At 38.9% G+C, this 17,254-nt stretch overlaps 1 protein-coding gene across 1 annotated transcript in view; it reads right to left on the bottom strand.

Annotated features, from left to right (window-relative positions):
- Positions 1-17,254, bottom strand: part of SPIDR (scaffold protein involved in DNA repair) — a 196,275-nt gene that overhangs the window by 124,676 nt on the left and 54,345 nt on the right. The window contains 1 exon segment of the mRNA XM_036379007.1: positions 10,198-10,298. Coding sequence (XP_036234900.1) covers positions 10,198-10,298 — 101 coding nt within the window.

Below are 17,254 nucleotides of genomic sequence, written 5' to 3'. Positions count from 1 at the left end.
CTTGCATTTATAAAGCAGAATTAAAGCTCAAGAAATTCAGAAGCAGACATGTGCATGTTTCATGGCAATACCTAGTAATCTTAAATAAGGAATAATACCTTACAATTGTGTGCATTTTAAATGGTGCAATCAATAATGTGTTGCAATTGTGCCCATTCCTACACTGCAAATTTCTTCATTTCCCATTCTACTGCCCAGAATACTCATGGATTTCTTCAGGGTTAGCTTCTAGAAGAATTAATGAGCTAATTCAGCCAACTGCAAAGCCACTTCAGTTTACTTACTTCAAGGTAACCTTTATTCTCCCACTGAAAGACACGTACACACTCTCACACTCACTGGGAGTGAGCATACAGCTGCCTGGATGCATTTAGAAATCTTCCATGAAGCAGCAATCAGCAATTTGAGGATGGTTTGACAAAGCTCTTATAGAATCATAGAAGATCTAGAGTTGAAAGGGACCCATAAGGATCCTCAAGTCCAACTCCCTGCTCCTCACAGGAAGACCTAACACTAAATCATACAACAAATGTTCCTTGAAATGAGAGGCTTGGTGCTATGAGGAGCCTGTTCCAGTGATCAACCACACTTTTAGTGAAGGACCTTCTCCAAATATTCACTCTGGTTCCAGAGGCCTCTGCAAAGTGAAATGCTTGGGGGAGATAAAGATGGAAACCCAGAGCAGCCTGACCCATGTGAGACACAGGTGCATTTCTCAGTAAAGCCCTGGGTGCTCTGAGCTCTGGTGACACAGTGCTGCTGCAGCTCACTGGTCCTGGAACACAGCCTAACATGGACAGCTGCCCCTTCCAGCATCTCTCCACAGCCTTCACAGAGTCAGCTGGAAAGTCAGAGAAAACATCCACTGACACAAGGATCATTTGAAATATCTGGCCCCATGAGTAAAAACAGAGTTTATTCATCCCAGGGGCATGAAGTGTAATTCAATCACTGATACACAAGGCTTAAGGTGCCACAAAGAAAACCAGAAAGGCACTGATCTGGCTGAGTATGAATTTTGCAGAGGTATTTGAGATGTACAACATGTGCTCTCTAAAGAACACCATCTGAAAGGAGAGGATCAGCCACCAAGGCCTGTAATGCTCCCTCATTTCTCACAGAATTTTCCATAAGAAGAGAAATCTTCACAAAGACATGCAGTTACATGCTGGCTACTACTGAATCAACATATTGGTCACAGAAAGGACAGTGTACAAGAAAAATCAGGTATCAGTTAGGAGCTAGATTAGTTACATCAGCCTTTGTGGAACACCACTGTGATAAATGCCACCCTCTGAAAAGCAACAGACAGAAACCATTGCTAGATGGACCATGATCAAACAAATAAGTTCCTTCACACTTTGCAAGTGGTCCAGAAAGAGTGAAATCCATGAGAGACACTGACTGGTGGGAGGAATGAGCCATTTAAGCAGGGAAGCATCTTTGGTAAAGCCTTGCTGTGATTGGTAAGAACCTCCCTCACCTCCCAGACAAGAAACAAGAAGCTCTGACAAAGATGAAGAAATCCTGATCCAAACCTGGGCAAATGGAACATCAACCTCTCACTGCTACTATTAGCAGAACCTTTGAAATCACAGGAAAAGGTCTTTTCAAGCAAAAGTAGTAATGGAGGAAACCTGGCAATGATCTTGGGCATAATTTCCAAAAAAGCCTGATGATCCATAATAGTGTGATCACAACAGGTCTATGTTGTATGCATGGGTTCAGAAAAACAACCAGTAACTTTTTGGTAGGAGAAAAACTTACTTAGAAATACTAAGAACACAGACAGTAATTCTGGTTTACAAAGTCCCTGAGTCAGAGATCTGTGGGAGGTATTTGGGAGAGTATTTTGGGAAAATATCATCAAGTGTTAGCCATTTTATCATTTTTTCAATGCATTTTGATAGCTCTTGTCACTGGCAGAAACAGGATCCTAAGCTAGAGGCACTTTGGTTTAACCATCTAAGAGATCTGCTCTGACATACACAGTTAATTATTTAATTTCAGGTGTCCTCTGGGATGTTGGTTTCTCACTCCAATTTGCAACCCAGACATGAAGTAGCTCAAAGATAATTCCAGTGCCTGGGAGATGAACAAACAAATTTCACACTGAATGCATCAGTTTCCTTGGGTACTTATTTTCATTTTTGTTGATTACTTTAGTACACAGGGAGATGCTGCCCTTCAGCCATGTACCATGTCATACACCATGACATCAAAATATATTTTGATGCACTACTTTGCAGATGTTCTGCATTTACTCTGAATTCCAGAAGTGTTAAAAAGAAACAAAAAGAAGGAAAAAAAAAAAAGGGGGACTGGGGGGAAGGGCAAAAGAAAGCTCCCCATTCCTTTGGAACTCACAGACCCTGAGTTCTTGAGCCCTTTGAAGACTTCAGATGACTCTACAGTCTCTGGCAGACTGAATGCCCCTAATCTTCAGACCTAACACAGTGGGTTCAGAGCAGACACATATATTTAAGCCACATCAACACTGAATGTACATGGTCACAGATGATGCACAGGCCATGCCAAGGGCAGCCTAGGAGCGAGGCTAAGAAGAAAGCCAGCCTGCTTTGACTCTCAACAACTAAATACCAGTTTGGAGACAAGAGAATGAAAAAAACATTGAGGAGCACAATTAAAAAAAACAAATGTTCAGACATTCTGGCTTCAGTGCCTGAAATACAACTCTAAAGTTTGTTTTAATAACTCTGTAACTACCAATAAGGAAGACAAATGAGGAGGAAAATATAGAAATTATGATCTCTTGGGAGCCACATATTTTATGTTTCTCTAGTGACACAGTGACAGGAAGCTGAACACACTGCAAGGAGAGGATCCATGGTGCCTGATGTATGGAAATGTATCAAATGTCAATATCAGTAAGACTGCATGCAGTTTCACCTCACTCCAATGAATTTTGCTAAAATGCTACCATTCAAGTGTTCCAAAAAAGCACCTGTAGCCTTAAATGGAAAGTTCTCAAAGGGAAGAAATTCTCTTTAGAGCTGGTTAATAGAACTCCTCAGCAGCAGAGCAATCTTTACAAGACCTACAGAGTGAGACAAAGTGTTTCAGGACCGTAAACTGAATTCTGCATGGTTTGAATGTGTCAGCTGGGATAGGCAGTGCACCTCCGTGCAGATCAGACCAACAGAAGCAACAGTAACACCACCATACCAACAAGAGCAAAACAAAGCCAAGTTTAGTCTATGACAGCAGGTACTCCTGAATTTTTCAATTTTCCACTCTTCCTGAAAATTTAAGTCTTGCCATGTGGTAAGAACGCATCTCACCCCAAGGGCTGAAGGATATGATGTACCCATCTGAACCTAACATCTGAACCTAACTGAATGTAACAATCACATCACACAAGGCAGAAATCAGTTCATAAAGGCCACAGTACCAATGCAGAGAATAGTGAATTACAACAACACAGACCACTTAGAAACACAAAAGAAAACTGAAGCATAGGAAAATGCCAAGCAGTGAATGGCTCTGCTCCACTGAGCATTACAGAAAAAAAAAACCAACTTATATCCAAGCATAAAGAAGAATGGATTGGAAATTTTTATTATTGTGATAATAAAAAGTCTATAGTAATAAGGACCATATGCATACCTACAAGTATAAACTATCATGAAAAGCAAGACTGACAAAATAAAACTCCTCAGCCACGAGTCACATGGATAAAAAAGACCAAGCAAGCACGACAAGAGGCAAAATGAAGACTATTTCACCACCTTCCTTTTAAATAAATTTAAAAATTACCCTTATGCAAGTAGAGCTTTCTGAATAAAGCCATTACAAACTCCTGAGAACACACAAGGGAGGAAGATGAGCTTGCTTGAAGCCACATTAGTATTTGAAAAACTGCTAACAAATACATGTTTTGTGCAAAAATAGTGAAGGCAACTTGTTCTTATCAGCTAAACAGTCACAATTATTTATCTTAGTGATATCTGAATGATATGGGGAAAGGACAGATACTTTTAAGAAAAATGAATTACTTTTGCTCAAAGAACTATCAAACAAATATTGTACATGAACTGCAGTTTAGAAGCAAATTTTTACTGTACCTGACATTTCTAAATACATGGTTGAGAAGTTAAGTTATACTTTCTCCTAACTGGGAAATTCTTTAGAAATATGCAGTATGCAAAATACACGTGATACACACAAGTCAAATTTCTACTAATCTTAGGTAAAAGCTTTTATAAAATAAACTTTCCCACTGAAAGTACAAAGAATTGTGGGCAGTTAAGGTTGGGAATAGTACTCACTGCACAAAGAATGAAAGTCACTCTTTGCCTTTGGTTCAGATGAATAGGTCAAATACATATTATGGAATTATAAAGGAAACAAAGAAAATTCCACTTCATGCTTTGTTTAATAAAACAAACTAGCAGCACTCTTCCAAATTTGTCTCACTCAGTTGTTTTTCAAAGGCATTATTTCATCCCAACATAATTTAACTTCTAATTGTCAAATGTGGTTCCAAAACTGCAGTTAGTAGACACTCTCCTGGGACATCACATACTATCTGCAGTGGAAGAATAGCCAACCACTTTCTGGTTCAAGCCACAAAGTTTTACTTTCATTCTTAAGCGTAAAAAGTATAAAATGTCAAATTACAGGCACAAATCAAAACAAAAACATTCTTTTGCTTGGCATCCCATTATTGTTCTTCCTCCTCCCTCATGTATAACTTGCAGGTGCAGGCATAACAAACTCAGCAAGCAGGTAGATACCAAGCAGACCCTTGTAGTTCAAAGTCAATGCTGAAAACCAGGTCTGGGTTTCAAGGTTTTCACAGCCTGTACAAAATCATCTGGTTGCTGTTCTGATCTATACATGTTGTTATTCTTCCTGGGCTGGTAATTTCTGAAGCCATTCAAGAAGATTTTTCTCAGAAACACACTAAGTCTCTCATAGGCATGATGGCTTCTTGCCACATTTATATAAATTTTTAAAAGTCTGCTGCATTTGGCCATGCTTTAAACACTACAAATTCTTTATAAGAACATATGTAAGCTACTTAAAGTGACTATGCATGTCATTATTGTTTCTCTTAGGAAAACAAAAACAATACAAAGAATTCTTGCTTGAAGAAGACAAGTTTACTTTTGATTTTTTCCTTTCCAATGCTGTAACAAGTTCAGACAGTTGGCTAGGAAAAAAAAAATTGGCCACTTGCCATGTCTCTAATTTATAGCATTAACTCTTAAATAATAAAAGAAACTATCAAGAACTAAGAAATAAGCAACAACTAGCAAATCTCAGATTTCTGTCTTTTTAGAAGAATTTTACACAGTAAAGGAAACCCTGTTAAGGGCTACCCATGTTTTCTTCATCAACTACAAATTTCTTGGCATTCAAGCTGCTAAAATAATTTCTTCCCATCATCTTAACTAGTCAATGAAACTGGAAAAGAGGGAGAGATTGTTTATAACCTCTTCTGTAACCCTTTCAGCCTTCCTGAAAATGTGTGACATGAAACCCTGTCCTCATCTCCAGGGCTTCACCCTCCTCCCCTCATGCATACATTCCATTTGCCTCAGTAAACTGAAAATTTGTTGCCCCTTGAAGGTCACTTTTCCCTGAGAGAAAGGAGCAGTTTGGAAGGAAAGATCAACGGTTTTGTTTTATTGTCAGTTTAATACTCAAATTTGGTTGTAACGTAATCATGAATCTTAACCTTGGATCAACAAATATCAAATCTTGCATCAGATTATAAATGCTAGAGAATAAAATGCTTCTGCATTTAAGGTAAAGAACTGCTTTGATGATAGCTGCAAGACAAACAAAACCAATGGAATGTAGGATGTGTAGAAAAGCAGAATTTCAGAAGTTACAGTAGGAATCTACACGAGTTTGCTTTAAATATTATTAGTGTCCCCTCCTATAGACAGGAAGGTTGTCTGAATGTAACTCAGAAAACCACTATTTTTTCTTCCAGCAGATGTTGACAGGAAAAAGGTTTGGGTTTTTGTTGTGGGTTTGGTTTTTTTTTTTTTCTCTGTGTCTTTCAGCTGTCCAGATCTCCTCTTTGCCCAAACAGGAAACTTCATGAGGAAGTTGCAGCACTGCATATAGAAAAAAGCTTGCAAATGGTCTACAAGCCCTTGTAGAGAGTACCCTCGAACCATCAGCTTGGCTGATCAGAGACTCGCTGTTACATGGCCTGCACCTCAGCCCTCCTCCTACATCTTGTGAAGAACAAAAAATTTTGGACTTGTGGCAGAGCCTGACATTTGCCTCTGTTAGAGCTGAACCACAGAAAGCATCCAGACAATGCTGTGGAGCACGGGCAAACTCTGGTCTTCCCTCCCTTCAGAACTCTGCCTGGTATGGCTACCTTGATTTACAGAAGTGGGATTCACCTTGCAGAAACCCATACCCTTAGTGAGTGCCTCTCCCAACACAGGGACCAGCTGCAGAATGTGACTGTGGCCCAAAATTGTCAAAATCTGAGAAAGCACAAAGGTTTCTTCTACTCTGCAGAATGAGTCAGCCAAAGTGAGACCCTGTGCACTGCATAAACACCAGAAAGTGCGTGCTCTCTGAAAGGAGGTGCTCTCTTCTGGGCAGTGATTCATCCCAGTGACCAAGAGGCAGCCAAACCACAATGGTTACTTACAGAAAGGGGTCAGGGAGGTAACAGACAGAATTTTTTTAAAAAAACAAAGCCAAAAATGAGGGGGTTTTGAGTAATATGGACATGGATACAACCTAAAAGTAAGCAACAGCAAAATAAAGGCATAAAATTCTGCAATTTGAAATGTCTAATAGGGGTGACAGCTGGAACTTCTGGAAACATTTTTCCTTAAATCTCATACGTAAGGAGGACTTTAAACCAATCTCATTTGAAATTGCTCCCTGCTGCTTTAGCAATGAACTTCTGGTCTGCATGTCTATGGGATATCCAAAATGACGTGACAGCTCTCCCAGCAACTAAGTTACTTCAATCCTCCACATTAATCTTCAGGATTCTTTAGTGACTCAAATGAGTTTGTTATTTGAAAAGTTCTTTCCTCTAATTTTGTGCCGAAGTCAGAAACAGTCCTGGAAACAGTCTGGCTTAGAAATGTTACTCGGCAAAACAGAGGGGAAACAAAATTCAAGAAGATTCTTAGATTAGTGAGACAGCCTTAACTTGAACCTAAAGAGATGAAAGCTGAAAGTGGCATGCATTTGCTGTGCTGACACTTCACATTCCTGACTAGAAGCAAAGAGAAGGTTATCTAGTTACATTACTAAAATTTCAACCATTCCAACTGATGTTCTCCAAACCAAACACCAATTTCATTTTGGTGTTACAAAACATTATGGCCGTTCTAAGAATACAACTATCAAAAATAAATTTTGCTCTAGATGAAAAAGTATCCCCAAAATATTATCACAGCTATTTTAATGATTATTTTATAATCATCATACTTTGGAATAAGGATTGAGAATTGGAAGTGAAATTGAAGCTGTGGAGTTAAAGCGTATTCCTAAATTTATGGCACGTTCAGCATTTTCCAGAAATTGTAGCAAATGCTTGCAGGGTAAATGAAATGCTTGCAGTAGTTTGTCCTAAAGACTTCTTGTACATTTTTTGAAATGATGGAAAAGGCATATCCCAGAAATAGTTCATCTTCTGCCAAAACTAAATCATCTTAAAGACACTCATCAGAATTCTTTAAATGTACTTAAGAACAGAGCAAGGTATTTTCCCATAGCCATTTTTCTCATAAAATGCTAACGAATTCTGACTCATTTTCTGAAAGAAAAAAGAAGAATCAAAGAAAGGAATTCAGCCAGGGGCAGATGTTTAGCATGGAATATTTCAGCCTAGAAGTTGGTTTAACAAAATGGTGAGCAGCCAAACACAAGGTTTTGTAATGACACATGTGAAACTAGGACAAAAAGAATATTAGCAATGTTGGAGGTCTGTTACTACAAAGTGCATTAAAATTTTCATTTTATTAAAAAAGGCAAGCCTGTTCAATATCTATTTCTGTTCCATACTTGAGAAGCAGTGAGAGGATGTCCTCACACCACATAAGAATGATGAAGTAACCTCTCATGGTTTTTTAAGTAAGCATGCCTGTGCAATTTTCAGCATAGCATTTCTAGAAAGAGCTGGCTAAAGACATCTCTGGTTCCCTGATGTCACTTTCTAGAGTGTATTCAGATAGTGGTGAAATTCCAGAAGACTGAAAGGATGATGATATTGTGCTACTGTTCAGGAAGGGCAAACAAAGTGGCTTACAATAACTGGAGACCAACTAGCCTGACATCAGATCTAGGCAAAGTGGCTGGAAAAATAAGGAATTAAGGTCAGAAATACAACATGCTATTCTGCATGGGTGGCATTTTGAACACAGAGCATGCAATGGCCAAGGGATGTAAGCCCTCTAAAACTCCAGTGAGAAACTCAGACCAAGCTTTAGCCAAGAGTTTGGGTGTAACCTTAAATAATACAACCTTCTTATGAAAAATCAACCATTTTCACTATGAGTAACGCACTCTTTGAGTGGAATGCAAAAAAAAATTTAAATCCTGAGAGCTAACTTTGTGAATTACAGTTCGACTTTTTACCAGTGGAGAATTACAACTGAGTAACAGCAGCTCCAGCAGGACTCGCAAGTAAACACTCATGCTATTGTTTCATCAGTGACATAACTGTGTGAATACCACAAACTCAAGCAAATCTGTGACTAAAAGAGGACAGGCTTTGGCTATACAGTGATCTGAACTGCCTTGTCAGCTGCACCACTTAAGTAAAATCAGCCATGATACGGCACAAATACTTCCCTGTGTTTAGGCAGAAGAAGCAGAAAGAGTAGCTGGAGAGTGGGAAACAGCATCTCAGAAAAAAATAGCTGCAGAGGTTCCAAAATCATACTGGACAATTGATTCCAGGTGAAGTTCCAGCACCATGCTGTGACCAAAGCCAAACTAGACTCAAACACTTCTCACAGGCCTTGAATATCCTGGAGGCCGAGAAGTGAACTGGAGCTGGCCAATGATTTTAATGAGACTAAACACAGAGAGTTGCTATGTATTGTATGAAGAACACATAGAATTGCTATCCTTGTTCTTAAGACCCTTCTGAAAAGTTCGAGAGGTACAGTAAAAAGCCATGAAAGTCACTTGAACATTAATAAAAATGCTTTAGAGACCCTTAAAAAGCTCAGTCTGTTTAGTTTATGAAAATTGTGAGGCAGCAGAGGTTTTGCTATGCAAGTGCCAGAAAGGAAAAATTTCACATACTAAGGAGCTCTTTAAGGGAGAAACAAGAAACAAAAGAGGGGAACTGAAGCCAGACAAATTCAGATTTGGAAGAAAAACAACCTTTAAAAATTTGGGAGTAGAACTGGGGACAAACTCTCAAAGTAAATGATAGATTCACTTAGATTCACTTATCCATGTGTTTTCAAATTAAGACCAGAGGACTTTCTGAAAAATAAATGCAAGTTAATATATGCTCAAAAACAAGCAGTTGGCTTAATACAGAATAAATATGTGACATTTTGTAGACTATAGTCACACACAGAAGCTGATTAAAAAACTTAACTACTTCTTTATACTTAAAATCTATGAATCCATTAGTTCTCAAGAAACACTACTGAAAGTGGTGCTATCAGTCACCAGTAACTAATTTGCATGACTCCCACTGTTGATGTGCACACTGTAGTTATGCTTCACACTCATTTCATAGTTGTGTACTATTTGTTCACACTTAGTGCCACTCACAATTTCAGCACTTATCATGAATTTTTATCCATTTGTTTGTTTGTTTGTTGTCAAGAAGTGATCACAAAGTAAAAAGAAACAAGAAGAAAGGTTGGTTATAAAGAAAAAAAGCCACCAAAAAAATCTGAACATCCATAAATTAAAACTTGAATTGTCCTACTACCTGCTAAAACACTTTTTCCATGTGATGCTGGAAATCAAGGAGCTGTGAAGAACTTAGATGGAGGCTACTTAAAATATATCCTTTACTTTATGCATTGAAATGATGACTGAGTTGTTAGAAACCTTCATATTTACCAGAAATGCTCAGACGACCATCACTACAGCATTAAACCCAAGTCAGGAAAGACCAGCAAATAATATAAACTTCACTTTTCCCCCTACATAGGCCATAGATACATACATGTAGGTATAATACTTTCACAGTGGCATTGTGTTATGTCTTACCTGAGGGGATTTTATCATCTGAAAGACACTGATGCCTCCAGAAGCTAATGGCAGATCTTTCTCTGTTCTGGAGCCGACATAACCTCTCAGCTAGGCCGCCTCTGCAGAGAATAAAGGAATGCTCAGCTTTGCCAGGAATCAGTATTTGGTTTGCCAAATGACAAGCCACAGGACAGATGTATATGTATATATATGTATGTATGCTTTGACCCTTAGAAACAGAATCATACAGTAAAACTATGTTTTGTAGATTAGTTCTCCCAATTTTGAGCTTTCCAATGGAGTTACTCCCAACAAAACATACACCTAGGGTCAATACATGCAACAAAACATTTTCAGTATCTGGGTGTTCAAAACCTTCATGTTTTCAGTCATGTCTCCAGTATGAGGAGTGTAAAAAGAGGTTTCTAACTTTCCCTTGCACTTATGAACAGATCCTATTAGAAACCAGAGACAGTTGCAAATTCAAAACAAACCAGTGTAACCACTAGTTATAACAGGTTGGGTTTTCTTTTCCCTCACAGATTTGTTTGTCTGTTGGCAAGGAGTGATCACAAAAATATTCTTTTACCCATACTTGACCCTATGATTCACTTCACAAGCTGGGTCAAGTGCGCAGTTTCAGTGGTCTGAACACTCTCCAAGACGAAATTAATTTAGCATTCCCAAGGTGAGGAGCAGAGGAGTGGCATCTAGCACAAATACACTTAAGGTAACACTAAAGCAATTCCTACCCTTGGATTCAAAGCCAGAAGACATAATTTCTCACTTTTAAGAACAAGAAGATGTATGTGTTGGAAGCTGTCTTTGGGCTACTACAAAGAGCTCTGGACTACTGTGGGAGTGTTTGAGCATTTTTCTTTGGCTTCAAAGAAGTTATTTGCATAAAGACCTACTTCATTCTTTTGTTGCAGTGTAAATTTTCTCCACAAGTACTACGGAAAATATTAATAAAGATTTCTACCAAGGTGAAATGTGTCCTTGAGTTAAACTGGTTAAGGAATCAACAGAGATAACATACAACCACCTTATGACTGTTTGCATGCATGATGAACATTTTTTGGCTTAGTTAAAAAAGACAAATAGCTTGGTAAAGCTCACATCATAAGTGTGAAACTGGGAAGACACACACCTGTGGAAACTGAGCAGGAGCTAAAAAGGCTAAGCAGGACTTCAGGTGAGTTGTAAAAAAAATAAAATAAATCTCTCTTCAGTTACCAGTTATTAAGAAATTTCATTTACAGACAAGTCAACACATTTTATAAAAAGTAGTTAGGAGTATCAGCTGAATTTTTAATGAACAACTATATCCTTTGCAAAATTATAATCATCACAAGGATTTTCAGATGCAATGGCTAAACATCTAAGTAGTAGATCACAGAATGAACTCTGAACTACCAAGAGCCTTATTTAAGTCAAAATGACCTATAGAAGTTTTGCAGTTTACATTGCTACATCTCTGTGGCTGGTGCCAGGCAGAGGGGAAAGAAACTCAGAGGAAGAAAATCCCCAAAGCCTCAAAATAGAGAGCCCAGAATTAACAAGATATGAACCCACACTTAACAAGCTATGAACCGTGCTATATTTAGAAGGAAAACAAACAAAAATGTTTAGAAAATATTGGGCTCCAGTGAAGTTCCAAGTAAGCTTAACAACCTTGTTTAATCCTGGTTTCAGCAAGGACTTTAAGACTGACAGCCAATACAGAAGTGCAATGGAAGCTTTAGTTCCAAGAGCAGCACAGCCAAGCACAAGACTTCATACACTTCATACACACAGGATAAACTACTCTGCTGATAACACTGTGTTTGTCCACATTTCCCACCAAACTTGAGCATTGAGCATTACCACACCACAACACTTGTGGGCAAACAGTTCTACAGACTCCAACAAATGGGCCACCCAGTTTCTCTTCTTACCAGGGAACCATTCTCAGATGCAGATGTAACTCAGCTTGGCTGGTGGCTTACATGAGCCATTCTGGAATTGGTAGATACCTGCTCAGCTAGGCTTAAAAATGCAGCAGTAAAATGCATTTTCAGATTGTTTGTTTGAAAGTCTTGCATGCATGAGTCTGCATCTGCACTCTGTGGTCGGGCTGTAGCCATACACTACACAGTTAGTAGCTCAAACACTTGTTTTGCTGAAAGAAAACTGTTCAACATGAGTGTTCTCCTACTTCATTCCCTCCACAGATGCCAGTCAGAGAAATGTATTTTATTTGTTCAAAGTGCAAGAAAGCCTTCAAGAAAGCCTGCAGAAGAGAGCAGCTATTATTGGCTTACAGCCTAATTTCCCCTTTTTTTTCCTGAACAGGGCTATGGTTGTGTCCAATCAATCAGTTCCTACTCTTCTGCAAGCCCACTACTGTTACACCTATGGCATGAATGCCCTGTAGCATGAAGGAAAGAAAGCAAGTTTCTGATTCCATGGCTACTGCACTCAACAGCAAGACATCATTCCTGTTTTAGGCCTGATATGACTACCAGGAGTGTTCCACTGATGCTCACAATTTCACTACTAATTTGCTGACCATAGGATACCACTAATTTGCTGCATTAGGATACCACTTATCACAAAGGTATATGAAAAGTAAAATTCTGACTTTCTTTAGTAGCCCTCTGTGCTAAGTGCACTGATATTTATTAACCATCATCCTTCCATTCACATTCCAAATGTGGTTAAAAATAGTTTAAACAGAAAACATCATAAAGCAACTTGCCTCTGCTTGGTTGCAGAAAACAAAATATAACTAAGAATGCATTTATGAGAGGTTCTCAGCTGGTCATTGGAAATGTTGTTTTTATACTGTTTCATAGATCATGAAATTAGAAAACACAGTACAAGGACATGCCATGCACAGAAAGACTTTGTATGGCCAGAGGAACAGTTGGTACTTTATGGTTTGTTTCTTTTAAAAGGTAGAAACAAAGGATGTTAAACACCACCACAACCCATAATGATCAACCCCCTTTTAGGCTCAAACATATAAAACAAAGGAAAAGGTGATTTCTGGTACACAAGGTAACAGATTTGCTGACAACAGCATTTGAAAACCATTCATTCCTTCCAAAACAGTACAGGTGCCCACCCTGTAAAACACTAGTGCATGAACTGTGTCATTCTGTGACCTATACAGAGACAGAGTCACTCCTGGCTGGGCAGTAAGAGGTAAGCCAGCTTCTGGGGGATATGTGTATAAAATTGGCAAATATATTTTGATTACTAATGTATCAATTCTGTAATCAAGGGAACTGACAAACTATTTTATTGAAATAATAAAAACTAGTTTAGGATGTATACTTTCCGGACCAGCACTTCAAACTTGCCCCCTAAATGTTTTAACATGAGCAAATTGAACACATTTTGCAAATTGTTAATGCAAAGGCTGTTTGGTGAAGTCAAGCTGCTCAGATACTATCTCCACTGCCCACAACCTTTTTATTTTTGATCACAAAACTTCCAGTACAACTATTTTGTTCCTTTAATTCCCTGAAGGCAGACAAATTTAAAAGCAGCAATTCATGTCCTATTTCCATACTAAATCTGAGCTTGTTGAAATACTGCATTTAAAACAACACATTGCCTTTACTGTCTATGTCCAACAACATCCACATGAAAAACAAGCTTTGATGACCATAAGAAAGCTCAGCATCCTGTACAACAGCTCAAGTTCTGGTAGCTGTCCTACCCACAAACTTTAACAGCAAGACTGAAGAGTTTTGTGACAGCTATGACCAAAAAGTAATACTGAGCCTGATCTGTAACTTCCAGGCTGATTCCTATCTTCCAACTCCAATAAAGTTAATAGAAAGCAACAACAAAAGAGCATTAGTGAGTCTGCTGTGTTTTGAAAAGTAATTTTCAATCTTTCTGAAGTGTTAGAGATCTCCTTGTGCTTATTTAGTAAGGTTTTAATTCAGCAGGGCACTTACCAAAAATAACCCCCTATTCATCCAAGTTTACTTCTTTACAGAATTAATTTGAAGTCAACACTCTCTACTGAGTTGTCTCCTTGTACACAGTATACACAGGACTCCATATAATTCAAAACAAATATATATCCCCATCTCAGGATTGGGCAATTTCCATCTTCTCTCATTTCAAAGCAAGGAGAAATCATCTCTCCTACTTTCACATTAACTGGTGAAGTGACTGACACTCAGCTGTCCCTTTAGACTCCTTTCCACTTCATGGGGCACTTGCTGAAGAAATGAAAAAGGCCCCAATGACTCATGTTCAAATTCCCAGTGACCAGGACCTGCCTTCCAGCAAGTCATTCCCCAGTCTGTACACAGGACCAGGACTGCCCCATCCCAGGTGCAGAATCTGGCACTTGCCTTTGTTAAACTTCATGCAGTTGGTGATTGCCCAGTCCTCTCATTTGTTGAGGTCTCTCTGCAGAGCCTCTCTGCCCTCAAGAGAGCTGACAGCACTCCCTAATTTAGTGCCATTGGCAAACTCACTTAGTGTCCCTTTGAATCCTGCATCCCAGTGGTTAATGAAGATGTTGAAGAGAAGTGGGCTGAGGATGGAGCCCTGCAGAACCCCACTGGTGACCAGACCCCAGCCTGATCACCCCATTCACTGTAACCTTTGTCTCCAGCCTGTGAGCCAGCTGCTCACCCATCACTGAGCATGGTTATCCAGCTGTGTGCTGGACATTTGGTCTGCAGGGTACTGCAGAAGACAGTACCAAAAGTTTTGCTTTTGAAGTCCAAAAAGATCACATCTACTGGCTTCCCTAGATCAGCTGGGTGGGCTACCCTGTCACAGAAGGGTTTTCAAGCAGGACTTCTCCCTCATGAAGCTGTACTGGCTGTGACCAATGACAAACATGGTACTTTTTTCTCCCATTAGCACCAGACATTTGGCCCACTGAAACCATCCACACTTTCTAAAAGAGAAAATACAATTTAACTTCCTCTAAGGGCAAAATAATTTTACTGTGTACACTGCCAGTGATGACAAGTCATCTGTACTGTAGCCATGATATTCTTCATTTATATTTTCCTAATCCAACAAGAAATTCACTAGCAAAGAAAAGTTAAATAGCTACAGAAATAGTTAAAATTAGCATAAAAACATGACCATCCAAAGGGCTAGTCCATTGTTGTTACATCCTCATGTCACTTGTGGATGCATGTAAAGAAGGAACAGTCCAAATTTTAGAGTAAAAGTCTGCTTCATTTGTGCCAGCTACCTCTTCCCTTGGCAATTTCCTTTATTTTCAGGACCTCAGTTGGCCTCATGTAACAACTGGGCTTCATTTACTGCACATAGTACCAGGACATTCTGTAATTTTCTCCTCTTTTGATAACAAAAGTTAATTTTAGCTGATCAGATTCGTATGTGGTCTGCACACAAGCAGATATAAGATAATTTAAAATAAAATCTTGGGAAATCCTGTTTCTCTTGAACTATAAACAGCCACTCAAGTACTCAAAAAACCAAACAAAAAGCTAAAGCTTATTCCTCAGAACTATAAGCTCTTGCAACATGACAGATTTAGATGTAGAGTTAACATTTTATAACTTAAGATATTTATTTCCTACAATAACCTCAGACTTTTTTTTTTCTGGTGGAAATAAAATCTTAATGGAAAAAGTAAACTCAGAAAACATTTAAGAAAGGTTTACTTGCAGACAAGAGGAGCTGAGTACATGCATTTTGAGTTTTCTTCTCTACAAATACTGAATGAACCCAGTTATTTGTTCAATACATGTAATAAATGTTAAAACTTGCAATACTCTACATTCCTCCATTCTTTCACACAGGAACTTTGAAAGGATTTGAACTAATACAGTTTAGACATTTCACCTCATAGCATTAACATGGATTTCAAATGTAACAAGAAGAATTTCTTGAAAACTGTTCTTTGCAATAAATACTCCCTCTCCTCAGGTTTACAAATCATTTGCATAATTTTCCCATGAAGTGCTGACTCAAGCTGAGAAACTGAAGCTTTGGGATGGAATAAAAGGGCAGGAGCATGTAAACCCAACCCCTCTTGACCTGATCACCACAGCTGCTCATCTCAGTACCAGGTACCACCAGTAGTGCCCAATCCTCAACTCACTTAGGAGCTCACAGCTGCAGTCCAAGGCCATGGATCTGGCAGTGCACCTGGGAAAATTATGTATTCCCACTGCATCCACCAACAGGCTTGTTTAAATAGAGGAAGGCAACTACACAGCCACATAATATCAGTGTTTAAGGGGAGGATTTCCCAAGCAGTGGCATTGATGGCTGTGGGCAAGAGATTATCTGCTTTGCTTTCAGTGTGACAAGCTGGCATCTCCCACAGCACAGCTCTTCAGAGCCACCAACACCCCTGAAGGACAAACCCCACCATCCAGACTACCTGCTCTCCCCTAGGGACCATGGTAGAAAGAAGAATAATCTTTACTTAGGACACTTCTGAAAACAAAAACTAACATTACAGGGATCCAAGAAAACATGAGAATTTAGCAGTAGATCTGGTGGGGGAGAAATTGCTTTCACCACATCATTTTTGTCTTCAGACACCAATTGTCTTCCAAAACCCCACTTAACCCCTAACAGAGGAGAATTGCAACATGCTCCTTCAAATCTGGCTCAGCAGCAGCAGCACCAGCACTGTATATTGTGCATGTGGATCTGGGGACATAGATGGGCTTCTCATTTTATTTACACTCAAAGGTGTTGAATTTACAGTCAAATTTCCAATGCTAGGATCACAAAAATTTATTTTAATCATCCATAATTAGCTTACATCTGAAGATTTCTGTTGCTTTGGTTGTATATCAATTTTTTTAGTGTATGACAACTCTATCTGTGATAGGGTCAAACAAACAATACTCTTTCCTCCCATCCAGGCAACTATCCATTTCCATTTTAGCACCAGGAGGTATCCAGGAAGAAAGGACAGTAGAAAGGATTTATCTGAATTTTTCCAGAGATTGTTAAGGTCCTTTTCTTTATTTGGTTTGGTTTTGCTTGGGATTTTGGGATTTAGGGGGGATATTGGAGGGGGGTTTCTTTGAAGTTACCCAGAAAAATGTACCCACTGATGTAA

Source organism: Molothrus ater, chromosome 1, assembly GCF_012460135.2.
Source record: "Molothrus ater isolate BHLD 08-10-18 breed brown headed cowbird chromosome 1, BPBGC_Mater_1.1, whole genome shotgun sequence".
NCBI classification, from domain to species: domain Eukaryota; kingdom Metazoa; phylum Chordata; class Aves; order Passeriformes; family Icteridae; genus Molothrus; species Molothrus ater.
The sequence above is the reverse complement of the archived record's forward strand: the minus strand, read 5'-3'. Positions and strand labels throughout refer to the sequence as shown.